This window comes from Coregonus clupeaformis, unplaced genomic scaffold (genome assembly GCF_020615455.1).
Source record: "Coregonus clupeaformis isolate EN_2021a unplaced genomic scaffold, ASM2061545v1 scaf0665, whole genome shotgun sequence".
In the NCBI taxonomy this organism is placed as follows: domain Eukaryota; kingdom Metazoa; phylum Chordata; class Actinopteri; order Salmoniformes; family Salmonidae; genus Coregonus; species Coregonus clupeaformis.
In genome coordinates, this window is record NW_025534120.1 from 177,226 (window position 1) to 205,000 (window position 27,775).

The 27,775-nt window shown below is 41.6% G+C and overlaps 2 protein-coding genes across 3 annotated transcripts in view; both read right to left on the reverse strand.

The window, feature by feature from the left end:
- The window catches only part of LOC123485379 (NACHT, LRR and PYD domains-containing protein 14-like), a 97,481-nt gene that overhangs the window by 30,657 nt on the left and 39,049 nt on the right, over nt 1–27,775 (reverse strand). The gene's annotated exons all lie outside the window — the stretch shown is intronic.
- On the reverse strand, nt 9,377–10,884 carry LOC121549967 (putative nuclease HARBI1). Of its 2 annotated transcripts, XM_045216291.1 has the most exons (3): nt 10,100–10,812; nt 9,687–9,989; nt 9,377–9,460 (listed from the first exon to the last, which is right to left on the reverse strand). In XM_045216291.1, the coding sequence occupies exons 1-3, from the start codon at nt 10,810–10,812 to the stop codon at nt 9,418–9,420; spliced, it is 1,059 nt and encodes a 352-aa protein (XP_045072226.1). In that variant the 3' UTR covers nt 9,377–9,417. The 2 variants fall into 2 exon arrangements, with proteins under 2 accessions (XP_045072226.1, XP_045072225.1); XM_045216290.1 differs by lacking the exon at nt 9,377–9,460 and having other exon boundaries at nt 9,536–9,989; nt 10,100–10,884.

The following is a 27,775-nucleotide window of genomic DNA, read 5'->3' on the forward strand; positions in this document are numbered from 1 at the left end:
CCCATTATGTTAGTTTGTCCTCCTATTTAACCTGTTCCCCATTATGTTAGTTTGTCCTCCTATTTAACCTGTTCCCCATTATGTTATTTTGTCCTCCCTATTTAACCTGTTCCCCATTATGTTAGTTTGTCCTCCCTATTTAACCTGTTCCCCATTATGTTAGTTTGTCCTCCCTATTTAACCTGTTCCCCATTATGTTAGTTTGTCCTCCCTATTTAACCTGTTCCCCATTATGTTATTTTGTCCTCCCTATTTAACCTGTTCCCATTATGTTAGTTTGTCCTCCCTATTTAACCTGTTCCCCATTATGTTAGTTTGTCCTCCCTATTTAACCTGTTCCCCATTATGTTAGTTTGTCCTCCCTATTTAACCTGTTCCCCATTGCGTTAGTTTGTCCTCCCTATTTAACCTGTTCCCCATTATGTTAGTTTGTCCTCCCTATTTAACCTGTTCCCCATTATGTTAGTTTGTCCTCCCTATTTAACCTGTTCCCCATTATGTTAGTTTGTCCTCCCTATTTAACCTGTTCCCCATTATGTTAGTTTGTCCTCCTATTTAACCTGTTCCCCATTATGTTAGTTTGTCCTCCCTATTTAACCTGTTCCCCATTATGTTAGTTTGTCCTCCCTATTTAACCTGTTCCCCATTATGTTAGTTTGTCCTCCCTATTTAACCTGTTCCCCATTATGTTAGTTTGTCCTCCCCATTTAACCTGTTCCCATTATGTTAGTTTGTCTGCCTATTTAATCTGTTCCCCATTATGTTAGTTTGTCCTCCCTATTTAACCTGTTCCCCATTATGTTAGTTTGTCCTCCCTATTTAACCTGTTCCCCATTATGTTAGTTTGTCCTCCCTATTTAACCTGTTCCCATTATGTTAGTTTGTCCTCCCTATTTAACCTGTTCCTCATTATGTTAGTTTGTCCTCCTATTTAACCTGTTTCCCATTATGTTAGTTTGTCCTCCTATTTAACCTGTTCCCCATTATGTTAGTTTGTCCTCCCTATTTAACCTGTTTCCCCATTATGTTAGTTTCTCCTCCCTATTTAACCTGTTCCCCATTATGTTAGTTTGTCCTCCTATTTAACCTGTTCCCCATTATGTTAGTTTGTCTGCCTATTTAACCTGTTCCCCATTATGTTAGTTTGTCCTCCCTATTTAACCTGTTTCCCCATTATGTTAGTTTGTCCTCCCTATTTAACCTGTTTCCCCATTATGTTAGTTTGTCCTCCTATTTAACCTGTTCCCCATTATGTTAGTTTGTCCTCCCTATTTAACCTGTTCCCCATTATGTTATTTTGTCCTCCCTATTTAACCTGTTCCCCATTATGTTAGTTTGTCCTCCCTATTTAACCTGTTCCCCATTATGTTAGTTTGTCCTCCCTATTTAACCTGTTCCCCATTATGTTAGTTTGTCCTCCCTATTTAACCTGTTTCCCCATTATGTTATTTTGTCCTCCCTATTTAACCTGTTCCCCATTATGTTAGTTTGTCTCCCTATTTAACCTGTTCCCCATTATGTTAGTTTGTCCTCCCTATTTAACCTGTTCCCCATTATGTTAGTTTGTCCTCCCTATTTAACCTGTTCCCCATTATGTTAGTTTGTCCTCCCTATTTAACCTGTTCCCCATTATGTTAGTTTGTCCTCCCTATTTAACCTGTTTCCCATTATGTTAGTTTGTCCTCCCTATTTAACCTGTTCCCCATTATGTTAGTTTGTCCTCCCTATTTAACCTGTTCCCCATTATGTTAGTTTGTCCTCCCTATTTAACCTGTTCCCCATTATGTTAGTTTGTCCTCCCTATTTAACCTGTTCCCCATTATGTTAGTTTGTCCTCCTTATTTAACCTGTTCCCCCATTATGTTAGTTTGTCCTCCTATTTAACCTGTTCCCCATTATGTTAGTTTGTCCTCCCTATTTAACCTGTTCCCATTATGTTAGTTTGTCCTCCTATTTAACCTGTTTCCCATTATGTTAGTTTGTCCTCCCTATCCTATTTAACCTGTTCCCATTATGTTAGTTTGTCCTCCCTATTTAACCTGTTCCCCATTATGTTAGTTTGTCCTTCCTATTTAACCTGTTCCCCATTATGTTAGTTTGTCCTCCCTATTTAACCTGTTTCCCCATTATGTTAGTTTGTCCTCCCTATTTAACCTGTTCCCATTATGTTAGTTTGTCCTCCCTATTTAATCTGTTCCCCATTATGTTAGTTTGTCCTCCCTATTTAACCTGTTTCCCCATTATGTTAGTTTGTCCTCCCTATTTAACCTGTTCCCCATTATGTTAGTTTGTCCTCCCTATTTAACCTGTTCCCCATTATGTTAGTTTGTCCTCCCTATTTAACCTGTTCCCCATTATGTTAGTTTGTCCTCCCTATTTAACCTGTTCCCATTATGTTAGTTTGTCCTCCTATTTAACCTGTTCCCCATTATGTTAGTTTGTCCTCCCTATTTAACCTGTTCCCCATTATGTTAGTTTGTCCTCCCTATTTAACCTGTTCCCCATTATGTTAGTTTGTCCTCCCTATTTAACCTGTTCCCCATTATGTTAGTTTGTCCTCCCTATTTAACCTGTTCCCCATTATGTTAGTTTGTCCTCCTTATTTAACCTGTTCCCCATTATGTTAGTTTGTCCTCCCTATTTAACCTGTTCCCCATTATGTTAGTTTGTCCTCCCTATTTAACCTGTTCCCCATTATGTTAGTTTGTCCTCCCTATTTAACCTGTTCCCCATTATGTTAGTTTGTCCTCCCTATCCTATTTAACCTGTTCCCCATTATGTTAGTTTGTCCTCCCTATTTAACCTGTTCCCCATTATGTTAGTTTGTCCTTCCTATTTAACCTGTTCCCCATTATGTTAGTTTGTCCTCCCTATTTAACCTGTTCCCCATTATGTTAGTTTGTCCTCCCTATTTAACCTGTTCCCATTATGTTAGTTTGTCCTCCTATTTAATCTGTTCCCCATTATGTTAGTTTGTCCTCCCTATTTAACCTGTTCCCCATTATGTTAGTTTGTCCTCCCTATTTAACCTGTTCCCCATTATGTTAGTTTGTCCTCCCTATTTAACCTGTTCCCCATTATGTTAGTTTGTCCTCCCTATTTAACCTGTTCCCCATTATGTTAGTTTGTCCTCCCTATTTAACCTGTTCCCCATTATGTTAGTTTGTCCTCCCTATTTAATCTGTTCCCCATTATGTTAGTTTGTCCTCCCTATTTAACCTGTTCCCCATTATGTTAGTTTGTCCTCCCTATTTAACCTGTTCCCCATTATGTTAGTTTGTCCTCCCTATTTAAATTGTACACGTCCACTGTTTTGGTGTGTGTGTTCCTTTGTTGTTTTGGAGGATTTTCATTTTATTTCTTTACATTGTGACTCGCATTACACCGACATTCGTGACAAATTATAATAATAATGCCATTTAGCAGACGCTTTTCATCCAAAGCGACTTACAGTCATGCGTGCATAATTTTTTTTTTTAGTATGGGTGGTCCCGGGGATCGAACCCACTACCCTGGCGTTACAAGCGCCGTTCTCTACCAGCTGAGCTACAGAGGACCACTGCTTGTTAAATATGAGTTGAAACAAAGTAAAGTCTGTCAAATCCATGTCCTAAAAATGTGTGTTTGGACCATGATAGTTCGTTGGTGATGTGGACACCTGCTCCACTACAGCCCCGTCGATGAGAATGGGGGCGTGCTCAGTCCTCTTTTTTTTTCCTGTAGTCCACAATCATCTCCTATTGTTGAGGATCAGCGTGGCAGATGTGTTGTTACCTACCCTTACCACCTGGGGGCGGCCCGTCAGGAAATCCAGGATCCAGTTGCAGAGGGAGGTGTTTAGTCCCAGGATCCTTAGCTTAGTGATGAGCTTTGAGAGCACTATAGTGTTGAATGCTGAGCTGTAGTCAATGAATAGCATTCTCACATAGGTGTTCCTCTTGTCCAGGTGGGAAAGGGCAGTGTGGAGTGCAATAGAGATTGCATCATCTGTGGATGTGTTGGGGCGGTATGCAAATTGGAGTGGGTCTAGGGTTTCTGGGATAATGGTGTTGATGTGAGCCATGACCAGCCTTTCAAAGCACTTCATGGCTACAGACGTCAGTGCTACGGGTCGGTAGTCATTTAGGCAGGTTATCTTAGTGTCCTTGGGCACAGGGACTATGGTGGTCTGCTTGAAAGTTGAGTTTCAGCTTAAGGTTCGGAATGCAGCCGACATCATTAATATAACATTAGATTAGGCAACGTTAAAAACCGTTGGGTCCTGCTCAGCGAACATGCCCCAGTTAGTTTAGTCCCTGCCCCCACCCCAATGGACATGTATATTAATCTGTTCCTGCTTTTACTTCCTGGCATGGGTCTCGACTAACCGGTACCCCCGTATATAACCTCCCTACTGTTATTTTATTTTACTGCTGCTCTTTAATTATTTGCTATTTTTATTTAGTTTCTTAAAAACTGCATTGTTGGTAAAGGGCTTGTAAGGAAGCATTTCACTGTAATGTCTACACCTGTTGTATTCGGCGCATGTGGCAAATACAATTAGATTTGATTTGATTTGAGGATATACCGCTCTGTTTCAACCATGGGACCAGCTCAAGCATTGTAGCTAAGCTGCCTAGGCAGAAGGCAAGCGGACTAAAGCAGATCATGAGCGAATGCCAGAATAAGACAACCGTCTAGCCTGCTAGCTAACGTTAGCATATAAGATACACCTCATCGTGTTCATACATAGCTGATATAGCTAGCTGGTCAGGTTGAAGGTGGTTAGATCAAGACATGCGGAACCATTAGAAAATAAGCTAATTAATGGGACCAGCGCCATTGCTGGATTCTACAAGATAAGCGTTGAAAAGGTGACCAGCGGTCGGGAAACACTCCAAACGGCTGCCAGTCCACCCATTATGGCATCATTGACTTGAATGGAGACGACCTTCAATTCATTCTTATTTATATACTTACCCCTATATAGGACGCTGCGCATGCGCGCATTGGCGTTCTTGGTGGCTATAGTGCGGAGCCTAGAAAATAACTGCCAACATTTTGTAGGCAGATAGGATACTTGTTTCCCAAAATCCTGTTACTGAATATCGATCATCCATAACTCCTTGTCCATTGGTCCGGATTATATCATGTGTGTATATCTGTAGACCTTTTATAGAAACCGTCTGAACCGAACTTTTCTCCAAACCGTCACCTTGCCTGTAGTAGACTGCGCACAAGACGCGCTTCCACGTATCCTACCACAGCCAAGTTATAGGTGCCGGTTTGGAGAAAAGTTCGGTTATATTAGGAAACAAATCAAACTAGACTGTAAATGTGTTGGCATTTCCTCTAGACAACTAAATATACTAGACAGCAGGAACTTCTCATCCTAATGTTGACTCGCTTTGACAGTTGGTCAGACTCTCAAGTCTAGTCTAGACCAGATAAAATGTAGCAAGTAGGGCCTAACCTTCATTTAACACGTTATTATGATCGATTGTTAGAAAACCCTTACCTCTGTCTCGTCTGTCTCGTTCTGCTGCAGTGACCTGGTGTGTAGCTACACTTATTTTACTTCACTTATAATTCCATGTATAAAAACATTATTGGGGCGCGTTCAGCAAGAAGCAACGTTTTGGAACGTTCAGATAGAAATACACTGTAGGACAAACATGCCTCAGACATTTAGAATAAGGAATCACATCCGCTCTATTCATGGCATTTCTATCGACAACGTTTGGCTACTGAACGTGGTTTTAATGTAGTAATCACCAGCAGGAGCGCTGTCTCATACTTTCCAGGGGTGTATTCAATCGTGCGCATCGTAGCTAAACGTTTTACAACAAAAACGAGCGTTTCTCACTGGACAAGTTCAGGTTAGTCCCTCCCTGTTTCGTCCGGTTTGTTTCCTGATGAATATACCCCAAAACAACGTTCAGTCGCCAAACGTTGTCGAATGTTTCAGATATAGTTACCACATATAGAGCCGACCTGATTTCTTATTCTAAATGTCAGAGAGACATGTTTGTTCATAGCAGAGGCCTATATCTATCGGAACGTTAAAAACCGTTGGGTCCTGCTCAGCGAACATGCCCCAGTTAGTTTAGTCCCTGCCCCCACCCCAATGGACATGTATATTAATCTGTTCCTGCTTTTACTTCCTGGCATGGGTCTCGACTAACCGGTACCCCCGTATATAACCTCCCTACTGTTATTTTATTTTACTGCTGCTCTTTAAGTATTTGCTATTTTTATTTAGTTTCTTAAAAACTGCATTGTTGGTAAAGGGCTTGTAAGGAAGCATTTCACTGTAATGTCTACACCTGTTGTATTCGGCGCATGTGGCAAATACAATTAGATTTGATTTGATTTGAGGATATACCGCTCTGATTCAACCATGGGACCAGCTCAAGCATTGGAGCTAAGCTGCCTAGTATTAGGGATTTATTATTCTCCTAAACTGATGGGATGACTAATTTAGAAAGAATGCAGTCTTGACTGGGCTAATGTAGGCTGTGACACCTGGCAGGCTGTAATTGATGTGAAGAGAAGATAAGGATTGTGTCTTCAAATGCTAGACTATAATAGTTCATTGTGATTTATGAGTCTTCCTTTGACATGGGAATGATGTCTAAGGGAGCTGGCTCTTCTCACTATGATAGGTTGTTATGATAATCTTGTGCCTGCCTGAAGTGTGTAACAAATGGCGCCGAAGAGATGAGACCAACCCCCTGCATCAACGGATTGGCTGAGAAAGTTTAAACCACTCAAGTCTTTACTCTAATTGGCCAGCAGAGAAGTGGGAAACTTCCTCTGTCAGAGTATTTGGGTATTGTTTTCTGGAACAATGAGTTAGTTCTCTGGAGTGTCCTGCGAGACATATCAGAGAGCCCGTATATACGAAACATCATATTTACCATTGAAGGTTTTTCCATTAATTAAAATAACTAGTATACCTTAGAAGTCGTGTTGACCTCTTTTGTTCCTAATACCAGATTTGAATTGACGCGACTTTGACACTAGGCAGAAGGCAAGCGGTCTGAAGCAGATCATGAGACAACCGTCTAGCCTGCTAGCTAACGTTAGCATATAAGATACACCTCATCTTGTTCTTACATAGCTGACATAGCTAGCTGGTCAGGTTGAAGGTGGTTAGATCAAGACATGCGGAACCATTAGAAAATAAGCTAATTAATGGGACCAGCGCCATTGCTGGATTCTACAAGATAAGCGTTGAAAAGGTGACCAGCGGTTGGGAAACACTCAAAACGGCTGCCAGTCCACCCATTATGGCATCATTGACTTGAATGGAGACGACCTTCTATTCATTCTTATTTATATGCTTACCCCAATATAGGACGCTGCGCATGCGCGCATTGGCGTCTTGGTGGCTACAGTGCAAAGTCTGGAAAATAACTGCCAACATTTTGTAGGCAGACAGGATACTTGTTTCCCAAAATCCTGTTACTGAATATCGATCATCCGTAACTCCTTGTCCATTGGTCCGGATTATATCATGTGTGTATATCTGTAGACCTTTATAGAAACCGTCTGAACCGAACTTTTCTCCAAACCGGCACCTTGCCTGTAGTAGACTGCGCACAAGACGCGCTTCCACGTGTCCTTCCACAGCCAAGTTATAGGTGCCGGTTTGGAGAAAAGTTCGGTTATATTAGGAAACAAATCAAACTAGACTGTAAATGTGTTGGCATTTCCTCTAGACAACTACATCTACTAGACAGCAGGAACTTCTCATCCTAATGTTGACTCGCTTTGACAGTTGGTCAGACTCTCAAGTCTAGTCTTGACAAGCTAAAATGTAGCAAGTAGGGCCTAACCTTCATTTAACACGTTATTATGATCGATTGTTAGAAAACCCTTACCTCGTTATTATGATCGATTGTTAGAAAACCCTTACCACGTTATTATGATCGATTGTTAGAAAACCCTTACCACGTTATTATGATCGATTGTTAGAAAACCCTTACCTCGAGTCCCCGCTGCAGAGACCTGGGCCCGTATCCTTAAAGATTCTGAGAATCCTCTCAGAGAGCTCCTAACTTAACCTAAAAATTCCTTGCCAGGAGTTTTAGCTTAGAAGTGATTCCAGAACATTTTCAGTGAACTCTGAGCCAGGAATGGATGAAAAATCCTATCTTAGTGAGGAGGTGTGGTTGACCCCGTTGCTAGGTATGAGTCATCATTTCAAAAGCCGTGATTGGTTGATCCTACAAGTTTGATGAAATGAACTTTTGGTGATAATGAGCAAAGGATGTACCCTCAAATCAATAAACATAATTATACACTCTAATCTTATGCAGACTATAATTGTAAATAATATTTCACATTCAAGAAAATATCTGGAAAATGAATAGTAAGCTGTAGGGGTTATAGCCTAACATTAGAATCTAAACTATGTGAAAACTTAAGCTCATTACACCCTGTTCAAATAATGATTTGTGTCTCATTTGCTCATATTAATATCCTAGCTGGCATATTTTGTACTTTCACTTCCATATGGACCCCATTGAAAACAAGATGGCCTATCTCAAGGGGCTGTCCTTAATGAAGTAGAAATTGCAACGTTACAACTCAGTGTGAACTTAACGAGGGTAACACAGCTCAGCTTTTAACAATGTCTGTGATTGCTGGCTGGTCTATTTATGAAGGCTTGTTAACAAATATCCTACAAACACAGAAAATTGAGAAAAAAAGGAATCGCAAGCCGAGCTGGACTGAGGAGCAAGGTTTGTTGCTGGCCCAGTTGGTGAACGAACATAAAGGTATGTTACGAGGAAAATTTGGCCCAACTGTCACTAGCCAAGGCAAGAGGCGCGCCTGGGACACAATATCCCAAACAATCAATGCCTCTTTTCCACTGGTGGTGCGGACAGGCGACGATTGTGAGAAAAGGTGGTATGTGCTGCAGTCCAAGGCAAAAGATGAGATTGCAGCACACAAGCGGGAATCCTCACTCACAGGTGAGCAAAATACTATGGCCTACCACATAATCTGGCAATTTGCTCCTGCTGGCAAAGTTAATTTACATGCCTAAGTACTGTGTTCATTGACTGTTTCTTTCTAGGGGTGGACCACCTGCAAAGCGGCTGTCCCAGGTGGCCGACACTGTCTTTCAAGTCCTGGGACACTCTGAGGTCAGTGTCACCGGGCTGCCAACAGGCATTGACACGTCAATGATGCAGGCCCTTGAAATGCAGCAAAGGTAGGACACAGGGTTATTCATATCAACAGTGTTTATTCATTGCAGAAGCCATTTCATGTGTTATCCATGCTCAATGTATTAAATTAATTTAATCAAAACAATAATTAAACTAGGCCTATGTATTTCTGTAGCATGGAGCCATCACAAGAACCGGGCCCATCAAGTTTGCCGCCTGAACCATCTGCAGCTGCTACTCAGGATAGCCCGGCGGATCAAACACCATTCCCATCCGCAGCACCTGCTCCGTCAGCATCCCTGCAGGAGAGAAGATTGCAACTCACAATTGATGTGTTTGAACAACAAAAAAGTCCTTTCCCTTCAGGAGGAGTACTACCGCCTTAAAATTGAACACCTAAAAAATAAACCATTTAGAGATTGTGTTCTGTGTCTTGCATTTAACAGTTGCAGGTGATGTGCAGTAAAACTGTGGTAGTTCTTAATACCATCACAAGTTCTCAAATGACATGGGGCTACAGCTTGCCTGAAATGTAAATTTGTGAAGTTTGCCCTGTAAGGCAGTCCACTCTGGGCTAGGTTCCCCTGTGGAATGTGAATATCTTCTTCACCACCATCCTCATCGTTGTCTCCATCCTCATCCTCATCGCCATCCTCCAGAGGTTCTGCAATCTGTCTAACCTTGCAAATATTGTGTAATATTGCACAGGCTATGATGAGTTTGCTGACTTTTTCAGGCCTCAGCCGCACCTCTCCGTGGAGAACATGAAAGCGCCTCTTAAGCTGGCCTATGCCACGCTCCACCACCGCTCTTGTTGTCTTGTGGGCCCTACAATAGAATACAGACCTTTAATTATTTGATGGAAATATTGCACTACTTGGATGCTCTAACATATTGCTTGCATTTCATTTCCATGATTTTTGTATTGTTTGGCTTACCTGTTATAGTTTAGTTGGGGCCCTTGGCGTGGCTGGAGGTAAGGTGTAAGGAGCCATGGTTTGCATGGGTAGCCACTGTCCCCTAACAAGTGGCAATTAGCTGGCACATAGCGTCTCTCAAAAAGCTGTCTGATGCCACTCTCGGAGAGCATTCTCGCATCATGTGTGGAGCCTGGCCATTTAGCCACAATGTCCAAAATCTTCCAGGCCGCATTGAACACTATTTGCACATTGATGCTGTGGAAATTCTTCCTGTTAACAAAGACAGCCTCGTCCTCTGATGGCGCAATTATTCTCACATGTGTTCCATCAATTACACCCACAACGCCAGGGAATCCTGCAATGTCCATAAATGCCCTTTTATGTGTGTGTAAAGTGCGGGCATCCAGCGGGAATGAAACAAATTGTGTCACAATATTAGGTTGTGACAAAGCTGTCAGTGTTTGGGTGATGACTCTGCTGACGGAGGATTGGGACAGACCCAAGTCATCACTGCTGCATTGTTGCATTTTCCCTGTTGCCAAATACCTCAGGGTTGTGATTACTTTCTTCTCCGGTGTAATAGCGTTGTGGCGTCGAGTTGGTGAAGTAATTGCATCTCTAAGGAGATCCACCACAAACATGATTCCTGCACGATCCAATCTGTAGCGTCTCAATAATTCCCTGTCATCCAGTGTTTGCAGGACATCTCTCCTGCCTCCTCTGTTGGCCATTTTGTGCAGCTGCTTAGGGTAACTCCTAAGCCACTAAAAGTCCTCTTCCCTGCTCTTAGCAGATCTCGCCTTAGGAGCCCTTTTTAAGCGCTAGGACTCTTGAGGAATAGCTTTTATATTAACTGGGATTTTCGTGTCACTTTTAGGGGAAATTCTAAGAAAACGTCATGCCTCTGAGAATTTTCTTAGAATTTGGCCGCTAGGAGCCACTTTTTGCACAAAAATTCTTTAGAGATACGGGCCCTGGTGTGTAGCTACACCTATTTTACTTTTATTTTCACTTATACTTCCGTGTATAAAAACCTTATTGGGGCGCGTTCAGCAAGAAGCAACGTTTTGGAACGTTCAGATAGAAATACACTGTAGGACAAACATGCCTCAGACATTTAGAATAAGGAATCACTTCCGCTCTATTCATGGCATTTCTATCGGCAACATTTCGACAACGTTTGGCTACTGAACGTGGTTTTAATGTACTAATCACCAGCAGGAGCGCTGTCTCATACTTTCCAGCTGTGTATTCAATCGTGCACATCGTAGCTAAACGTTTTACAACAAAAACGAGCGTTTCTAACTGGACAAGTTCAGGTTAGCCCCTCCCTGTTTCGTCCGGTTTGTTTCCGTTTGTTTCCTGATGAATATACCCCAGAGCAAAGTTCAGTCGCCAAACGTTGTCGAATGTTTCAGATATAGTTACCACATATAGAGCCGCCCTGATTTCTTATTCAAAATGTCAGAGAGACATGTTTGTTCATAGCAGAGGACTAAATCTACCGGAACGTTAAAAACCGTTGGGTCCTGCTCAGCGAACATGCCCCAGTTAGTTTAGTCCCGGGCAATGACTATGATTTCATTCATGCATGATGAATGAAGCCGCTCGGTAGAAGTAGACTTCATGCAATATTATAGATACCAGATACTGACAGTTAGTTGCTGGAAGTTTGAATGCCAACTGACAGTTTGCAGGGGTTTTCTAGGCTTGCTCACCATCTGACGAGGAAAGGGTGAGGATATCAACATAATATCAGTTTATAAACATACATCTATCGCATTTATCGGTAAAGATAACAAGTTAGAACTTCGAAGTTGCCGTTCCCAAGAAATGGAACGTTCCAAAAGGAGATTCCGTTGACGTCATTGACCTAATATGGTGCATCCTGGTAAATGGGCGGGGCCCGGCTATCCCGAGATGGGCGTGCCAGAGGGAGAAGCGTCATATACACAGTCAAAACAGTAAACTTTTGGGAGGTTTGTCTGTTTAATATCAGAAAAGAAAGCATCATACATGTTTGATTTGATTTGATTTGTATAGAGACAAGTACAAACACATTGACACATTGAAGGTTCTAAGCTTACATATGGAATTGTTTTAAGATGTTCTTACCAAACATCATTTAGCTATTTGATTTGGAATTTTAGGACCCCTTTAGGTATAAAAACAAATATGTAAAAAATGTATTTGATAAAAATTGAATTAGTCCTTTACTACTATAGCCCATAGAAACACTTTGAATAACACATTAATAAATGGCAAAAAAAGACAGTCAAAAAATAAATCATAAGGAATAAGGTTTGGAAGTGTCTGTCCTATATCTAGTAGATATTAGAAAGCTCAGGAAATATTTATATATCATATATTTACACATATTATACCCCCTTTTTATTGTTATTCTGTTACTTAGACAGAGACCACCATCTTGTTTGGACGCTTACAGACGTCTCCTCAGATGCTGAAGGCTGCCATTGGTGCATGTGGTGGATTGAGACACAGCCCATGCATATCTCTATCATAAACTGATGGATTTTGACAGGGATGTTTTTATTCTGTTACTTAGATTGATGCCTAGTTGTATCAATAGACTCTAGGGGGGTTTAAAGACATGCTCCGGTAGTTTGGAGACTAAGAAATTATTTTTTTAACCTCCCACTTTGGGCTGGATGTTTCAATGTGTAGTTCTTACATGTATAATCTATGAGCAGAAATACGGTCTTACCTCAATTAGCAATAAAATCCCTAGTTTGAAAGCGACTTTTCTTCAAGCTGTGCCACGCCTTTTCCCCTACATTTCCCCCCACATGAGCCAGCCCCTTTGCAATTTGAGTTCTAGCCAATGAGCTTCAGCCCCTCACATTTGAGTGACAGCTAGCAAGAGGCCTACCCAGCAGAGCGAGAGACCAATGATGTGGTGCACATATCTGCACATATGTGACATTGTATGCAATTATCGGGGACCACTTGTGGCTCCTGAGTGCTACTTTCAGCACTACTGTCTAAAAAGTATACAAACGTATCAGAGAATCTCTTTAATGGGTCTGTTGATAAGACAGTAGTTTATACATGATTGAACTGTTGCAGCTGTAGCAACCAGTTCTGTTGATATAGTAACACAGTAGTTTATACACTAGTTGACCTACTGTATGTCTGTCTAACAGTATTACAGTACCATGTAGTTGACCTACTGTATGTCTGTCTAACAGTATTACAGTACCATGTAGTTGACCTACTGTATGTCTGTCTAACTGAGTATTACAGTACCATGTAGTTGACCTACTGTATGTCTGTCTAACAGTATTACAGTACCATGTAGTTGACCTACTGTATGTCTGTCTAACTGAGTATTACAGTACCATGTAGTTGACCTACTGTATGTCTGTCTAACAGTATTACAGTACCATGTAGTTGACCTACTGTATGTCTGTCTAACAGTATTACAGTACCATGTAGTTGACCTACTGTATGTCTGTCTAACAGTATTACAGTACCATGTAGTTGACCTACTGTATGTCTGTCTAACAGTATTACAGTACCATGTAGTTGACCTACTGTATGTCTGTCTAACTGAGTATTACAGTACCATGTAGTTGACCTACTGTATGTCTGTCTAACTGAGTATTACAGTACCATGTAGTTGACCTACTGTATGTCTGTCTAACTGAGTATTACAGTACCATGTAGTTGACCTACTGTATGTCTGTCTAACAGTATTACAGTACCATGTAGTTGACCTGCTGTATGTCTGTCTAACAGTATTACAGTACCATGTAGTTGACCTGCTGTATGTCTGTCTAACAGTATTACAGTACCATGTAGTTGACCTACTGTATGTCTGTCTAACAGTATTACAGTACCATGTAGTTGACCTACTGTATGTCTGTCTAACAGTATTACAGTACCATGTAGTTGACCTACTGTATGTCTGTCTAGCAGTATTACAGTACCATGTAGTTGACCTACTGTATGTCTGTCTAACTGAGTATTACAGTACCATGTAGTTGAACTACTGTATGTCTGTCTAACAGTATTACAGTACCATGTAGTTGACCTACTGTATGTCTGTCTAACAGTATTACAGTACCATGTAGTTGACCTACTGTATGTCTGTCTAACTGAGTATTACAGTACCATGTAGTTGACCTACTGTATGTCTGTCTAGCAGTATTACAGTACCATGTAGTTGACCTACTGTATGTCTGTCTAACTGAGTATTACAGTAACATGTAGTTGACCTACTGTATGTCTGTCTAACAGTATTACAGTACCATGTAGTTGACCTACTGTATGTCTGTCTAACAGTATTACAGTACCATGTAGTTGACCTACTGTATGTCTGTCTAACTGAGTATTACAGTACCATGTAGTTGACCTACTGTATGTCTGTCTAACTGAGTATTACAGTACCATGTAGTTGACCTACTGTATGTCTGTCTAACTGAGTATTACAGTACCATGTAGTTGACCTACTGTATGTCTGTTTAACAGTATTACAGTACCATGTAGTTGACCTACTGTATGTCTGTCTAACTGAGTATTACAGTACCATGTAGTTGACCTACTGTATGTCTGTCTAACTGAGTATTACAGTACCATGTAGTTGACCTACTGTATGTCCGTCTAACTGAGTATTACAGTACCATGTAGTTGACCTACTGTATGTCTGTCTAACTGAGTATTACAGTACCATGTAGTTGACCTACTGTATGTCTGTCTAACAGTATTACAGTACCATGTAGTTGACCTACTGTATGTCTGTCTAACTGAGTATTACAGTACCATGGAGTTGACCTACTGTATGTCTGTCTAACTGAGTATTACAGTACCATGTAGTTGACCTACTGTATGTCTGTCTAACAGTATTACAGTACCATGTAGTTGACCTACTGTATGTCTGTCTAACTGAGTATTACAGTACCATGTAGTTGACCTACTGTATGTCTGTCTAGCAGTATTACAGTACCATGTAGTTGACCTACTGTATGTCTGTCTAACAGTATTACAGTACCATGTAGTTGACCTACTGTATGTCTGTCTAACTGAGTATTACAGTACCATGTAGTTGACCCACTGTATGTCTGTCTAACAGTATTACAGTACCATGTAGTTGACCTGCTGTATGTCTGTCTAGCTGAGTATTACAGTACCATGTAGTTGACCTACTGTATGTCTGTCTAGCTGAGTATTACAGTACCATGTAGTTGACCTACTGTATGTCTGTCTAGCTGAGTATTACAGTACCATGTAGTTGACCTACTGTATGTCTGTCTAACAGTTATACAGTACCATGTAGTTGACTTACTGTATGTCTGTCTAACAGTATTACAGTACCATGTAGTTGACCTACTGTATGTCTGTCTAGCAGTATTACAGTACCATGTAGTTGACCTACTGTATGTCTGTCTAACTGAGTATTACAGTACCATGTAGTTGACCTACTGTATGTCTGTCTAACTGAGTATTACAGTACTATGTCTTGTGCCATTTAACTACCTTCAAACAGTATTGGCAGAGCAGTAGCTGAGTGGTGCAACATTGTAGCCTAGTACTAATAACAACAGTAGAGTGAAGGTTTTGCTCCTAATTCCTCTTGACAAGTAGAAACATAAAGTACAAAAGCAAGGAAGTTGGGCCATATGTTTATAAAGAAAGAAGTAAAGATGACAGGACAGTTTTGAGTAGAACATCAGCAGTTTGAAGAATAGCTGAGTGGAATATGTTACTGTCATTGCAGTCATCAAGTCAGGAAAAAGTAGTGATCTCATTATTGTTTACATTTCAAACCAAACCCCAATTTGTTTACAACAGACCCAACAACAAAGCATGGCAATTCCCACTCAGCTACCCTGGTCTGTATTAGGCTACCACTGTTCAGCTATCGTGAAAACCACTAAAGTTCTGAAGTGTTCTCTTAGCAATGGCAATCAAATCTGTGGTAACATTAAACGAGTAAAACATGTGTTGAACGGAACCTTCAACAAGTTCAACAGCTGGTGTGGTGGCTTTGGTTTCTTCATTGAGCGGTAGCAGTGGGCTCTCACAGAGATCTCATTTGTAGCCCTGTTTTTACCTGATACTTTCATAAAAGTACAATCACATGAAGTGAGAGGTATATACACATGATTAAACTTTATTTAAAGCTTGATTAACCTGAAGCAGGATGGAGTCATGACTTAAAACACCAAAGCAAGGCTTCTAGCCCAGGCTAGCTAGCGTTAGCATATTACCTTCAAAGTTGCAAAGAAAAGAAGAAACGTAAAATTTGAAGCCTTTATCCAGTTTGCTACGTGGTGTCGTACTGGATGTCCGGACGACCCTCCTTATATCATTAACAGATACTTTAGGCAACTCCAGCAAACACCTTGTAAACTTCATCTCTGCCATTAAAACGGTCTACTATCACTGTCTAATGTTTTTTTCCGGTAACCGGAAATGCCAAAGCATCCTTACGCCAATGCGGAAGTGATGCGTGCATAGAGCCTATTCATCCACAGATAAAATGGTAAACCAAATTCAGGCTTCTTCTTCTTCTTTGGACTTTATATGTCGGTTGGCAACCAACTTTAAGGTGCATTACCACCACCAACTGGACTGGAGTGTGGACCTCAGTTCATCTTTCAATCACCCACGTCGGTAGATGCTCCTAAAAACCAATGAGGAGATGGGAGAGGAGAGGACTTGCAGCGGGTCGAGAGTCACAAATAGAACCGAGTTTTATTTTAGCGCCTGGCCACGTAGACGCTCGCTAACACTGTGGGTGAAATGATTGAATAACGTGTGTGTGTCCATTTATTTAGCAACGAGCGTTCGGCCAGGTTAGCTTGTAATGCTCCGTGCGTTGGCCCGCTTGCTGGCAGCATGTTCGACTGGGCGTCAAGAATTCAGCATAGCAAGTTTGAATGAAGGTCTGGTTATTCACAGGTAAATAGTAGTAATATGCTCTAAACCGCTCTGGTAACAACGAACTTTGCTGCCCTGTTTCCAATCGTCCACATGGCTGGGTGAGCCTATTCAAGTAAGTAAATACATTTTGAAAATGTAAAAAAAAAAAACGATGTATTATTAGCTAACTAGCTACAGTGCATGCTAACTCAAATGAGCTGCTAACCTAGCTAGCTATCTAGCCGACTTTACATACTGTATAGATAGCTAGCTAAGTGAATTACATTTGACCAGCTACCTAACTTCATATTAGCTAGCTAACTTGATGTATTTATCACTGTAAAAAAATAACAACTCCCAAATGCATTTGTAGGTAGCTAGCTAATAGCCATGGAGGAGGGTGAAAGGATAGCAGCCCCATCTGTCAAAGTGAGAGAGTAGGCTGTTCTGGAGAGGGCAGGTTCTGTTGTGTAGTTCCAGTCCCTAGAAGTGAGGACGAAGATAACAGTAACATCATATTCAGTGCGGTCTAATTTTAGTATAGTGAAGTCTGTTTCTTGTGAGGTTTTCTGTCCTCAGGTACAGAGAGCAGTGAAAGCCTGTCTGCAGATGAAGAGGTCCCGATGAAGAGCAGTGGTTCTCTGTCGTGGTCCTGGGGACTCGAAGGGGTTGCACGTTTTTTGCCTTAGCACTACACAGCTGGTTCAAATGATCAAGCTTCAAGTGGTATTTATGTGTTCATTTGGGATTCTATCCTTGATATGATCCTGCTATTGTCACGTGCTGCACATGCATCTATCTATCCAATGTTATCATGATTTGTTATAAGGGATATGATACTTTAGTAATCCACAATGACCTGGTGATGTAAAAAGTCTAATAATGGCATTATCTTCCATATTCCTGAAGATACCTTGTAACTGGAGATTCCTTCAAAACGATTGCCTCCAGTTACCGTGTAGGGCACTGCAAGGTTGGGTGACCAGGGCCAACTGGGACTGCCTCCTGGGGAATTCAGGCCTGTGTGTGAAGGCTTCCTGTGTCCTGCATAACTATCATGAGGATGGACGCGAGGACCAGGAGGGGACCTGCAGCTCGCCACCGTGTGCCAGAGGAGAGGTCTGCTGCTCTGCAGGATGTTACCAGGATGGGGGCCAACAACGCAGCACACGGCGGCGAGATCTTCACCTCCTACTTCTTCGAAGGGTGCTGTTCCCTGGCAACACCATAGACTACACTATGCACAACCAAAGGCTCTTTTAAGAGCCATCCACATTGCAATAAGAGTATTCTTCCATTGACTTAGCTTCGTTAACTGCAGTTATTCAATTCCCAGTTTCTCGCCTTTTGAGTTCTACTTCTCAGGTGAGGATGTCTGTACAAAAACAAAACAGGCTCTTTTAAGAGTCCCCCATATTGAAAACAATTAGACACCCTATAACCCACACCTACACACTCAATCTGATTGATGGATTGTGCAGTAAGCAAGCTCAGGTGTAGAACTGTGGCTCCTTCCACCTCCAAAAGGACAGGCCAGAGGACCAACCATGGAGAATAGTAAGACACTCCATTATTTATAGAACTACACTGTATTGTTTGTCCTCCTGTGTCTGTGCATGTTTTCCAGTATAAAGTACTCTGCAGCCACTTAGTGTGGACACCAGGTGAGGCCACACACAGAGATTCCTGTTGAACACTGTCTCTTTAACTACCTTATTTTCTCAATAAGTCTCTCTCCTTCACTTCATCCCTCCCCCCCTTCTCCCTAAATCCTCTAGGTTATATCAGTTGTGTTGGTGAACCCCTCCCGAAAATCAAAAGAAATCAGCCAAGACCTCAGAAAGAAATTGTAGACCTCTACAAGTCTGGTTCATCCTTGGGAGCAATTTCCACGTTCATCCTGCCGTCATACCACTCAGGAAGGAGACGCATTCCGTCTCCTAGAGATGAACGTGCTTTTGGTGTGAAAAGTGTAAATCAATCCCAGAACAACAGCAAAGGACCTTGTGAAGATGCTGGAGGAAACAGGTACAAAAGTATCTATATCCACAGTAAAATGAGTCCTATATCGACATAACCTGAAAGGCCACTCAGCAAGGAAGAAGCCACTGCTCCAAAACTGCCATAAAAAAGCCAGACTACGGTTTGCAACTGCACATGGGGACAAAGATCTTACTTTTTGGAGAAATGTCCTCTGGTCTGATGAAACAAAAATAACTGGCCATAATGACCATCGTTATGTTTGGAGGAAAAAGGAGAAGGCTTGCAAGCCGAAGAACACCATCCCAAACGTGAAGCACGGGGGTGGCAGCATCATGCTGTGGGGGTGCTTTGCTGCAGGAGGGACTGGTGTACTTCACAAAATAGATGGCATCATGAGGAAGGAAAATTATGTGGATATATTGAAGCAACATCTCAAGACATCAGTCAGGAAGTTAAAGCTGGGTCGCAAATGGGTCTTCCAACTGGACAATGAGCCCAAGCATACTTCCAAAGTTGTGGCAAAATGGCTTAAGGACAACAAAGTCAAGGTATTGGAATGGCCATCACAAAGCCTTGACCTCAATCCTATAGAAAATGTGTGGGCAGAACTGAAAAAGCGTGTGTGAGCAAGGAGGCCTACAAACCTGACTCAGTTACACCAGCTCTGTCAGGAGGAATGGGCCAAAATTCACCCAACTTATTGTGGGAAGCTTATGGAAGGCTACCCAAAACGTTTGACCCAAGTTAAACAATTTAAAGGCAATGCTACCAAATACTAATTTAGTTTATGTAAACTTCTGACCCACTGGAAATGTGATGAAAGAAATAAAAGCTGAAATAAATCATTCTCTCTACTATTATTCTGACATTTCACATTCTTAAAATAAAGTGGTGATCCTAACTGACCTAAGACAGGGAATTTTTACTAGGATTAAATGTCAGGAATTGTGAAAAACTGAGTTTAAATGTATTTGGCTAAGGCGTATGTAAACTTCCGACTTCAACTGTAAGCTGTGTCGGTGAACCCCTCCCTCATCTGAACTGGCTGACAGAGGGCACAGCAGGATCAGAGGTGAGAGGTCACTTGGTCGGGTCAACAGGGAGTATTATTAAAAAGATGCTTTACATTGAAATACAGATATAGATGTAGTAGTCCCAGAGATAATGATACAAGGTCAGTTTTGCATTTCACCTCCTGATGATGATGATGACTGACAGTGTTAGAATAACATGCCATCTCTCTCTCCATCTGTCTCTCGTCTGCAGGTATGTTTTGATGGGTGCCAACCTCCAGTCCAGTCCATCTCACCCGCTCTTAAGATCACCTTCTGGCCAACTGGGGGGCCCAAGGCTGTTAGGAGACACCGCTAGAGACACTATTATGGAATTGTGATGACCTGAGAGAATATTAGGTAGCACTGTAATTCATTAATCATATGCTGTCTTCCCTAGTAGCACTGTAATTCATTAATCATATGCTGTCTTCCCTAGTAGCACTGTAATTCATTAATCATATGCTGTCTTCCCTAGTAGCACTGTAATTCATTAATCATATGCTGTCTTCCCTAGTAGCACTGTAATTCATTAATCATATGCTGTCTTCCCTAGTAGCACTGTAATTCATTAATCATATGCTGTCTTCCCCAGTAGCACTGTAATTCATTAATCATATGCTGTCTTCCCTAGTAGCACTGTAATTCATTAATCATATGCTGTCTTCCCTAGTAGCACTGTAATTCATTAATCATATGCTGTCTTCCCTAGTAGCACTGTAATTCATTAATCATATGCTGTCTTCCCTAGTAGCACTGTAATTCATTAATCATATGCTGTCTTCCCTAGTAGCACTGTAATTCATTAATCATATGCTGTCTTCCCTAGTAGCACTGTAGTTCATTAATCATATGGGTCAATATCACCATAAGGTGCCTTTGAGACTTCCCCATTTCCCCCAAAAAGCGGAGATTTTCCATTGAACTTCATATTCATTGTATTAAGTATATGTTATGCTGTTAGAAATGCATATTGGTCAAGCTCCCACACTTTTTATAAATTAACTGCAATCAGACAATTTACATGCAAACAGCAAAATATGTCCACCCTGTCATGGACAATTTCAAAGCAGAATAAATACATTGTAATTACATAGTGATTATAAAACGTACATTTTCAGAAAACTATTTAGTCACTTTCTCAACAATATATTTTAGTTTATGGGAAAAGTATTTGGATAATAATGAAATTATGGCAAACTATTTGTTTCTCTATAAAATCTGCGAGAGTTGCACTTTCTTTTCTAAATAAAATCTAACAAAAAAGATATCTGGTCAAACTTTCAAACAATACTATTTGGCCCTCATTTGTTTATAAAGGAATCACACAAAAGATTTTGCTAACTTGTGAAAATAATTTGTTTATTTTCATAGAACATGAAAATAACAGGGTGGACAGTGACATGACAGGGTGGACCCTGGGCATGACAGGGTGGACATGTTGTGAAATGTCATTGAATGGCCTCATAAATGCAAGGAACAATGCAAGAAAATGATGTAAAAAATGCCTTTTCCCATGTAGGGGGAAATTACAAGTTGAACAGACTGTTTTGATCCACTCTATCTGCATGCAGCCACTGAATAAAGATGCCCAAAATGAGACATTAATGTGGCCTTCTAGCGTTAAACTCTGTACATCATTCTGCACAGTGAAAGTCAAACATTCAACTGTAGAACAAGAAGAAAAATGTTTTTTAAGTGGAGAACAGTTGATTTGAAAAAAACTGAATATTACAGAAAGATCACTTGGACGCATCTCCAAACAGTCTCTCCCTTTCTGCAGAGACATGGCTCAGTTCTGCAGTTGCTGTTCCACATACTTCCATGCAGACACTTCAATCTGTACAGAGCGCTTGTTCAGAGCCTGTGGTTCTGGTATTAGGCAAAGTACCTGCCAGTCATGGTACCAACAGATGTCGTCCCGAAGACTTGGCCATTTGAACTTGTTTATGCCATGGCGTTGCATACACTTAACTTTCACACTGTGCCCTTCTGCATCCATGATGATACCTGGGTATGCTTCATTGTCATAATTAACGACGCACCACTCTCCAATGTGCTTTACCTCAATCATTTCTGGTCTCCTAGGATTATCTGGTGTCTTTCCACATGCTGGGGACTTGTCAGATGAAACAGGAACATTAGCTAGAGTGACCTCTTGAAGGTTAAAGCAGGGGCAGTCCAAAACACCTTCCTCCCTTTTACACAGACATGAAATGTCTCTGTATTTCATTTGGCCGGGTGTCAGACTGATAGCTTGGTGGATTCTCATAGTGCCTTTTATGGCAGCTATTGCAGGTACCTCAGGCTTTGATTCAATATCCCTCTCTGGGATGAAGAACAGCTCGACAGATGTGTCCAGGCTTTTAGCTTGTTATACAAGCTCTGGGCATCAGGAATGTCTCCTCCACGGGCTACAATCCGGTCTGCTGACCTCTTGAGGGCCCCACCCACACCGTCTGGTGCCCCCTTCCCATGATTAGCCTCAAAGAAATTCCACGTTATTTCTTTGAAGCCATACTTGTAGGGTTCCGTTGAGAGGTAGAAGAAATGTCCCTTTTGTTGATACTGCGTTGCAGGCGTCGAGGGTGTCGTTCTCTCACTACCTTCTGAACTGGATCAAGGTGGGCCCAGATGGCCACAGGGTCGTGTCTTCCGGAGGGTGATATGGAGCAGAAGGTGTGTGGCGCTTGTTCACCAGTGGTGTAGAGCACTCCAGTGTGCAGACTGGCCTGCTTGTGTGAGCCTCCAAAATGCACAGATTGTATTTTCTTCGCTGTACTTACATGAGTAATTTTCGCTAAAATCTATATGCAAGAGGGACTCATTGTGCTTCAGACTCCTCCTGAGCTCCCTGTAGGCATCAAACTGCCATTTAATGTTGAAGACACGGCTCCTAAAATGGAGAAGCCTGGAAATCTGTGTTGAGCTCATGCTCTGTTGTTGTTGTTATCTCCCTTTTCACTGTTATTGTTGACACCTTCTCATCCTTCTTGATCTTCTCTGTCATCCACCGAGATAAACGAATGTTCTCTTCCCCAGGGGTTTTCAGCATCGGGGTGACAAGTTAGGAGGCATTCACTGCACTCACCATAAGCACGGACCTTGGCTTTCGGGTCACACTTTTTGGTTGCTTCAGACATTTCCTCAATATTTCTTGAGGACAGTAACCCTTGGCTCTGCAAGGCATTGGCATCATGCTGATTTTCAGGAGTTTCAGCAGGGGAGTTGGGTGGTGTCTCTGACTGTAGCAAAGCACTGGCCCTGTTTCTGGCTCTGGCTTGACTTTTTGCCCTCTCCATTTCTTTCTTTTGCCCTCTTCTCTCTCTCACTGAGCTCATTGACACCCTTCTTCTTTCCAGTCTCTGTCTTTTTTCCATTTGACCCTTTCTTTCTCAAGGTACTTTCTTCTTCTGTCTGGGTCAGCATCACGACGTTCCCGATATCTCCTTGCTATCTCAGCTCCTTTTGATCTCATTCCTTGAAAAAGACGATTCAAAATGTTCCCTTACACACTTTAATTGGCAGTCCCGGTAAACTAGGCTTGCATTATCAAACTAGGTTTGCTGATACCGATATCGCCAAAAAAATTGTCCATATTGTCCATTCTTACTATGTATAGCATGTACTGTTATAAAATGTGTGTAATAGCTGTTGTAATATGTGTAACATTATCAGTATGTGGCCTAAACTATGCACATGTCCTTCCTGTCATGAACCATGTCCACCCTGTCATGGAAGGCTTGCTGACAGGGTGGACAATGACAGGGTGGACATTTTTGGCTAATGTTAGCATTTAATGAGCACATGGTGGACCTTCACTTAGCAACATACTACAGTTAGCAAGCTGACTGTGTACTGTTTTACAAATATATTTCAAAGTTCTGATAGGTTTTTCTATCAATTGATATTTCACTATGACAGAGTGGACATGTTAAGCTTGACAACATCCAACTACACACATAATATGATGAAAATTATGAAACATAAGTGTAAATACTTACTCTGCAACTAGACACTGCTTCAGCCTTCATTGAAGAAAGACAAAATGCTCGTAGTGATGTCACTGAAAACATCAGTGGGTTTCTTAAAGGGGCAGTTACCCCATAATGACAGGGGTGGACAGCAATTTCAGGGACACATGCAAAATGTTCAATATGATTATGAAAATACAATATACATGATCAAAATTACTTGTTTTATCAAAGAACTTATTGTGGACAGTAAAACCATGTAAAAAAAAAAATTGGATTTAGTATCATTTAACCACTTATTACACACACTGTAGTTAGCAGAGCAGTGTGTGGGACATGCCAAAATCACGTACATCCAATGAAAAATGTTTAATAAAATGAAGGAAACACTTTTTTAGAGACTTATCATTCTACTGATATGTGTGCAAATGTTTGGCCACTTATAATAAGACCTCAGACTTTCATTATTCTGCTACATTTTCATGATGACTGAGTGAGTCTGATGAGGACACCAAAGGCACCTCATAGTGATATTGACTCATATGCTGTCTTCCCTAGTAGCACTGTAATTCATTAATCATATGCTGTCTTCCCTGCTCCTCTATTCTTTCCCTTTCTGTCTTTGACACTCTCTCACACCTCTCTCCCCACCTCCTCTTTCTCACACCTCTCTCCCCACCTCCTCTTTCTCACACCTCTCTCCCCACCTCCTCTTTCTCCCACCTCCCCACCTCCTTTCTCACACCTCTCTCCCCACCTCCTCTTTCTCACACCTCTCTCCCCACCTCCTCTTTCTCACACCTCTCTCCCCACCTCCTCTTTCTCCCACCTCTCTCCCCACCTCCTCTTTCTCCCACCTCTCTCCCCCCCTCCTCTTTCTCCCACCTCTCTCCCCACCTCCTCTTTCTCACACCTCTCTCCCCACCTCCTCTTTCTCACACCTCTCTCCCCACCTCCTCTTTCTTCCTCTGTTTTTATAATGCACACCAGATGTGCATTGAAGTACAGATTTAACTTCTATTTAGAATATATATTACAATTATATTTATAATGCATGTATTATGTGTTTATAACACTTGGATAATGAACTTCTTTCAATAAAACGTTTCACATTCTCTACTGGTTGAAATTAAGTCTCATTTGATGAGAATACTACACCTATCCAGTGTCCTCAGATCAGTGCAGATGAAGGAAATTAGATAGTGAGATGAACCGGTTTAGTGAGATTAACCAGTTTTAGAGTATTTACATGATGCATAGGAAGTGTAGTGTACTGTTTTTAAAATTCTGTTTCTGTATACAGTATATATATTTATACAACCATATATACAACCGTCTGGCATCATCCACTTCCTTTGGACTATAGTAGCACAGTAAAATGCTTTACAAAGGAGGGGGAAAAGAAACGAGTGATAATATAGGGCCGAATAGTTACAAGAATTGTGTTCAGATGAATAATTGACACTATTAGTTCTGTGTCATTAGTTGCCTTGAATGCAGTCCAGAAGAAACATTGCATGCCAACTTACTTTGAAAGTCCCATGTTGCAGTGCTGCTGAGAGACTCATGCAGAGGCCCAAACTTTACAGTGGAGCACGGAGGACATCCTGTGGTTAAATTTGGGTACTGCACACAATGGTTATTTGCTCTTTAGGCCAGCGTTTCCCAAACGCGGTCCTGGGGTCCCCCAAGGGGTGCGCGTTTTGCAAATTGCGCCGATCCGTTGTTTTTTATCTATAATAGTCAAACTCCACCAAAACATTTGCTACCATCAGAAAGTACAAATGCAGGATCGGCGCATGCGTTGCTGTATTCAGCACCGTTGTATGGACAGCGCTTGTGCTGCATCTCCACTCACGACACGGGTAATAGGGGAGGTCCACGGTGCTGAAATGGACAGGGCCTCTGCCCAGTTGCCAAGGGGTTTTTCCCGTTTGGGGACTTTTTGACACCCCTCATCCAATAGACCCCAGCAACTTCCTTTTGGATCCACGTTTAAGGTATAGGGGATGCATTTGGGACATACCTTACGTCTCTGACCATGTCAATATCAGCATTTCGCTCTACTTACCGTGAAGTGACATCATAATAGTAGTACATTACAGTATACGTTTGCGTAAAATAGTACCATTTAAAGGGAGCATGTCAGGGTCAATTACTGACAAATGAGAACACACTAATCCTCAGGGGTCATTTAGGGGAAAAACGCACCACTTTGTGAAGGTTTTGTTTTGATTGAAGAGCAAGAAAAGTATTCATTGGTTCCACTTCTTTCCCTTCTAAATGCGTTTGCCTAAGGACAGGCAGTATGCACATATCTAAATGTTATTAAAAAATCAGTATTTTTAAGGCCACTCAGAACACAGACATTTACCTTAAGGGGAGTTACCCTCATTTTAGACTTCCCAAGCATACATTTTCATGACAGCATTCCTAATCTGCAGTAGGCAAAGCAGTTGAAAATCGGTAGGTTAACACCAAACCGTGAGGTGATTATGAATTCAGAGCAGTCGGATTAAGTCATAGTCAAATACATTTGAAGAAATGAACAACAATATCACACGGAAAGTGATGTGAGCATTGCATTGTGGAAAGCAATGACTTTACAAGAACACGTATTGCAACGCGAGGCATGTATTTCTAGATGAAACACTGATTCAGTATGATGAACAAGTACATGTATGATTTGGTGTGCTCTACTTGAACACGCGCTTAGAGTTTTGAAACCACTGCCTATATGATGAGCGGTCGTTGTTTGTTTTATTACCACGTACTTATGGAAATTGCACCGGTTGAGAGATGATGGCTCTCTTGTGCCTACGGTGAAGGGTACTTCTGATCCAGCAGGTGGTGCTAAGATCCCTCCCTATATGACTTGAATGATGAGTTGACTTATTCCTTATAGCTCCTAATGATTTTAAGGCCAGTGTTGGCAAACATTACTTGTGCTCCAGCAGGTGGCCATGAAATCCCTCCCTATATGACTTGACTGACCAGTTAGTTGATGGACTCCTTATAGCTCCTAATGATTTTAAGGCCAGTGTTGGCAAACATGACTTCTGCTCAGCAGGTGGCCATGAAATCCCCCCTATATGACTTGACTGACCAGGTAGTTGATGGACTCCTTATAGCTCCTAATGAACTCAAGCAGAGTGTTGGCCACATGACCTCTGGTCCAGCAGGTGGCGGTGAAAATAGTCCCTATAGGAGTTGACTCATTTCTTTGAGGTCCTAAATGAAGCATAGGGCGTCAACAGTGCATCTCGGCCTAACCCTGTTCCGGGCCCATTTCTTCACTCGATGCTTCTCGTGTTCTTCATCTCCTCTTCAATAGTCTTCCTTCCCGTCTTGCCCCGTGCGTTCCACTGAAGTGTCTGTGTTTTTATGTCGTTAGGAGTTTTGCTCACTGCGTGTCCCCCTTCCATTTCCACTTTCTGTCCCAGTTGGGTAGCTATCCATTATACTGTAGCCTACTTACTACCAATGTCACTGTAGTCAAAGGTGATGTTCGATTATTATGTATGAGTATTATTATATATTGTTATATTATTATGTTGAAGCCTATAGGGTGTGGTAACAGGCCCTCTGTGATTTGTTGTTGTACTGTACACGTCAAGTATCTGCACTCTAGCCTAATTAGCCTAACCTGCTAGGGAAAAAGTCACTTCCGGTCGTAGCTGTATCCCACCTAGTCAAAACCTTGTTAGTCCTTATCCTAAAAGGCACCCTCTGTTCCTCGATATACTCCACCGAGGGCCGGCAGCCAGTAAGTACAGGTAAGAGACAATTATGGCAACAAT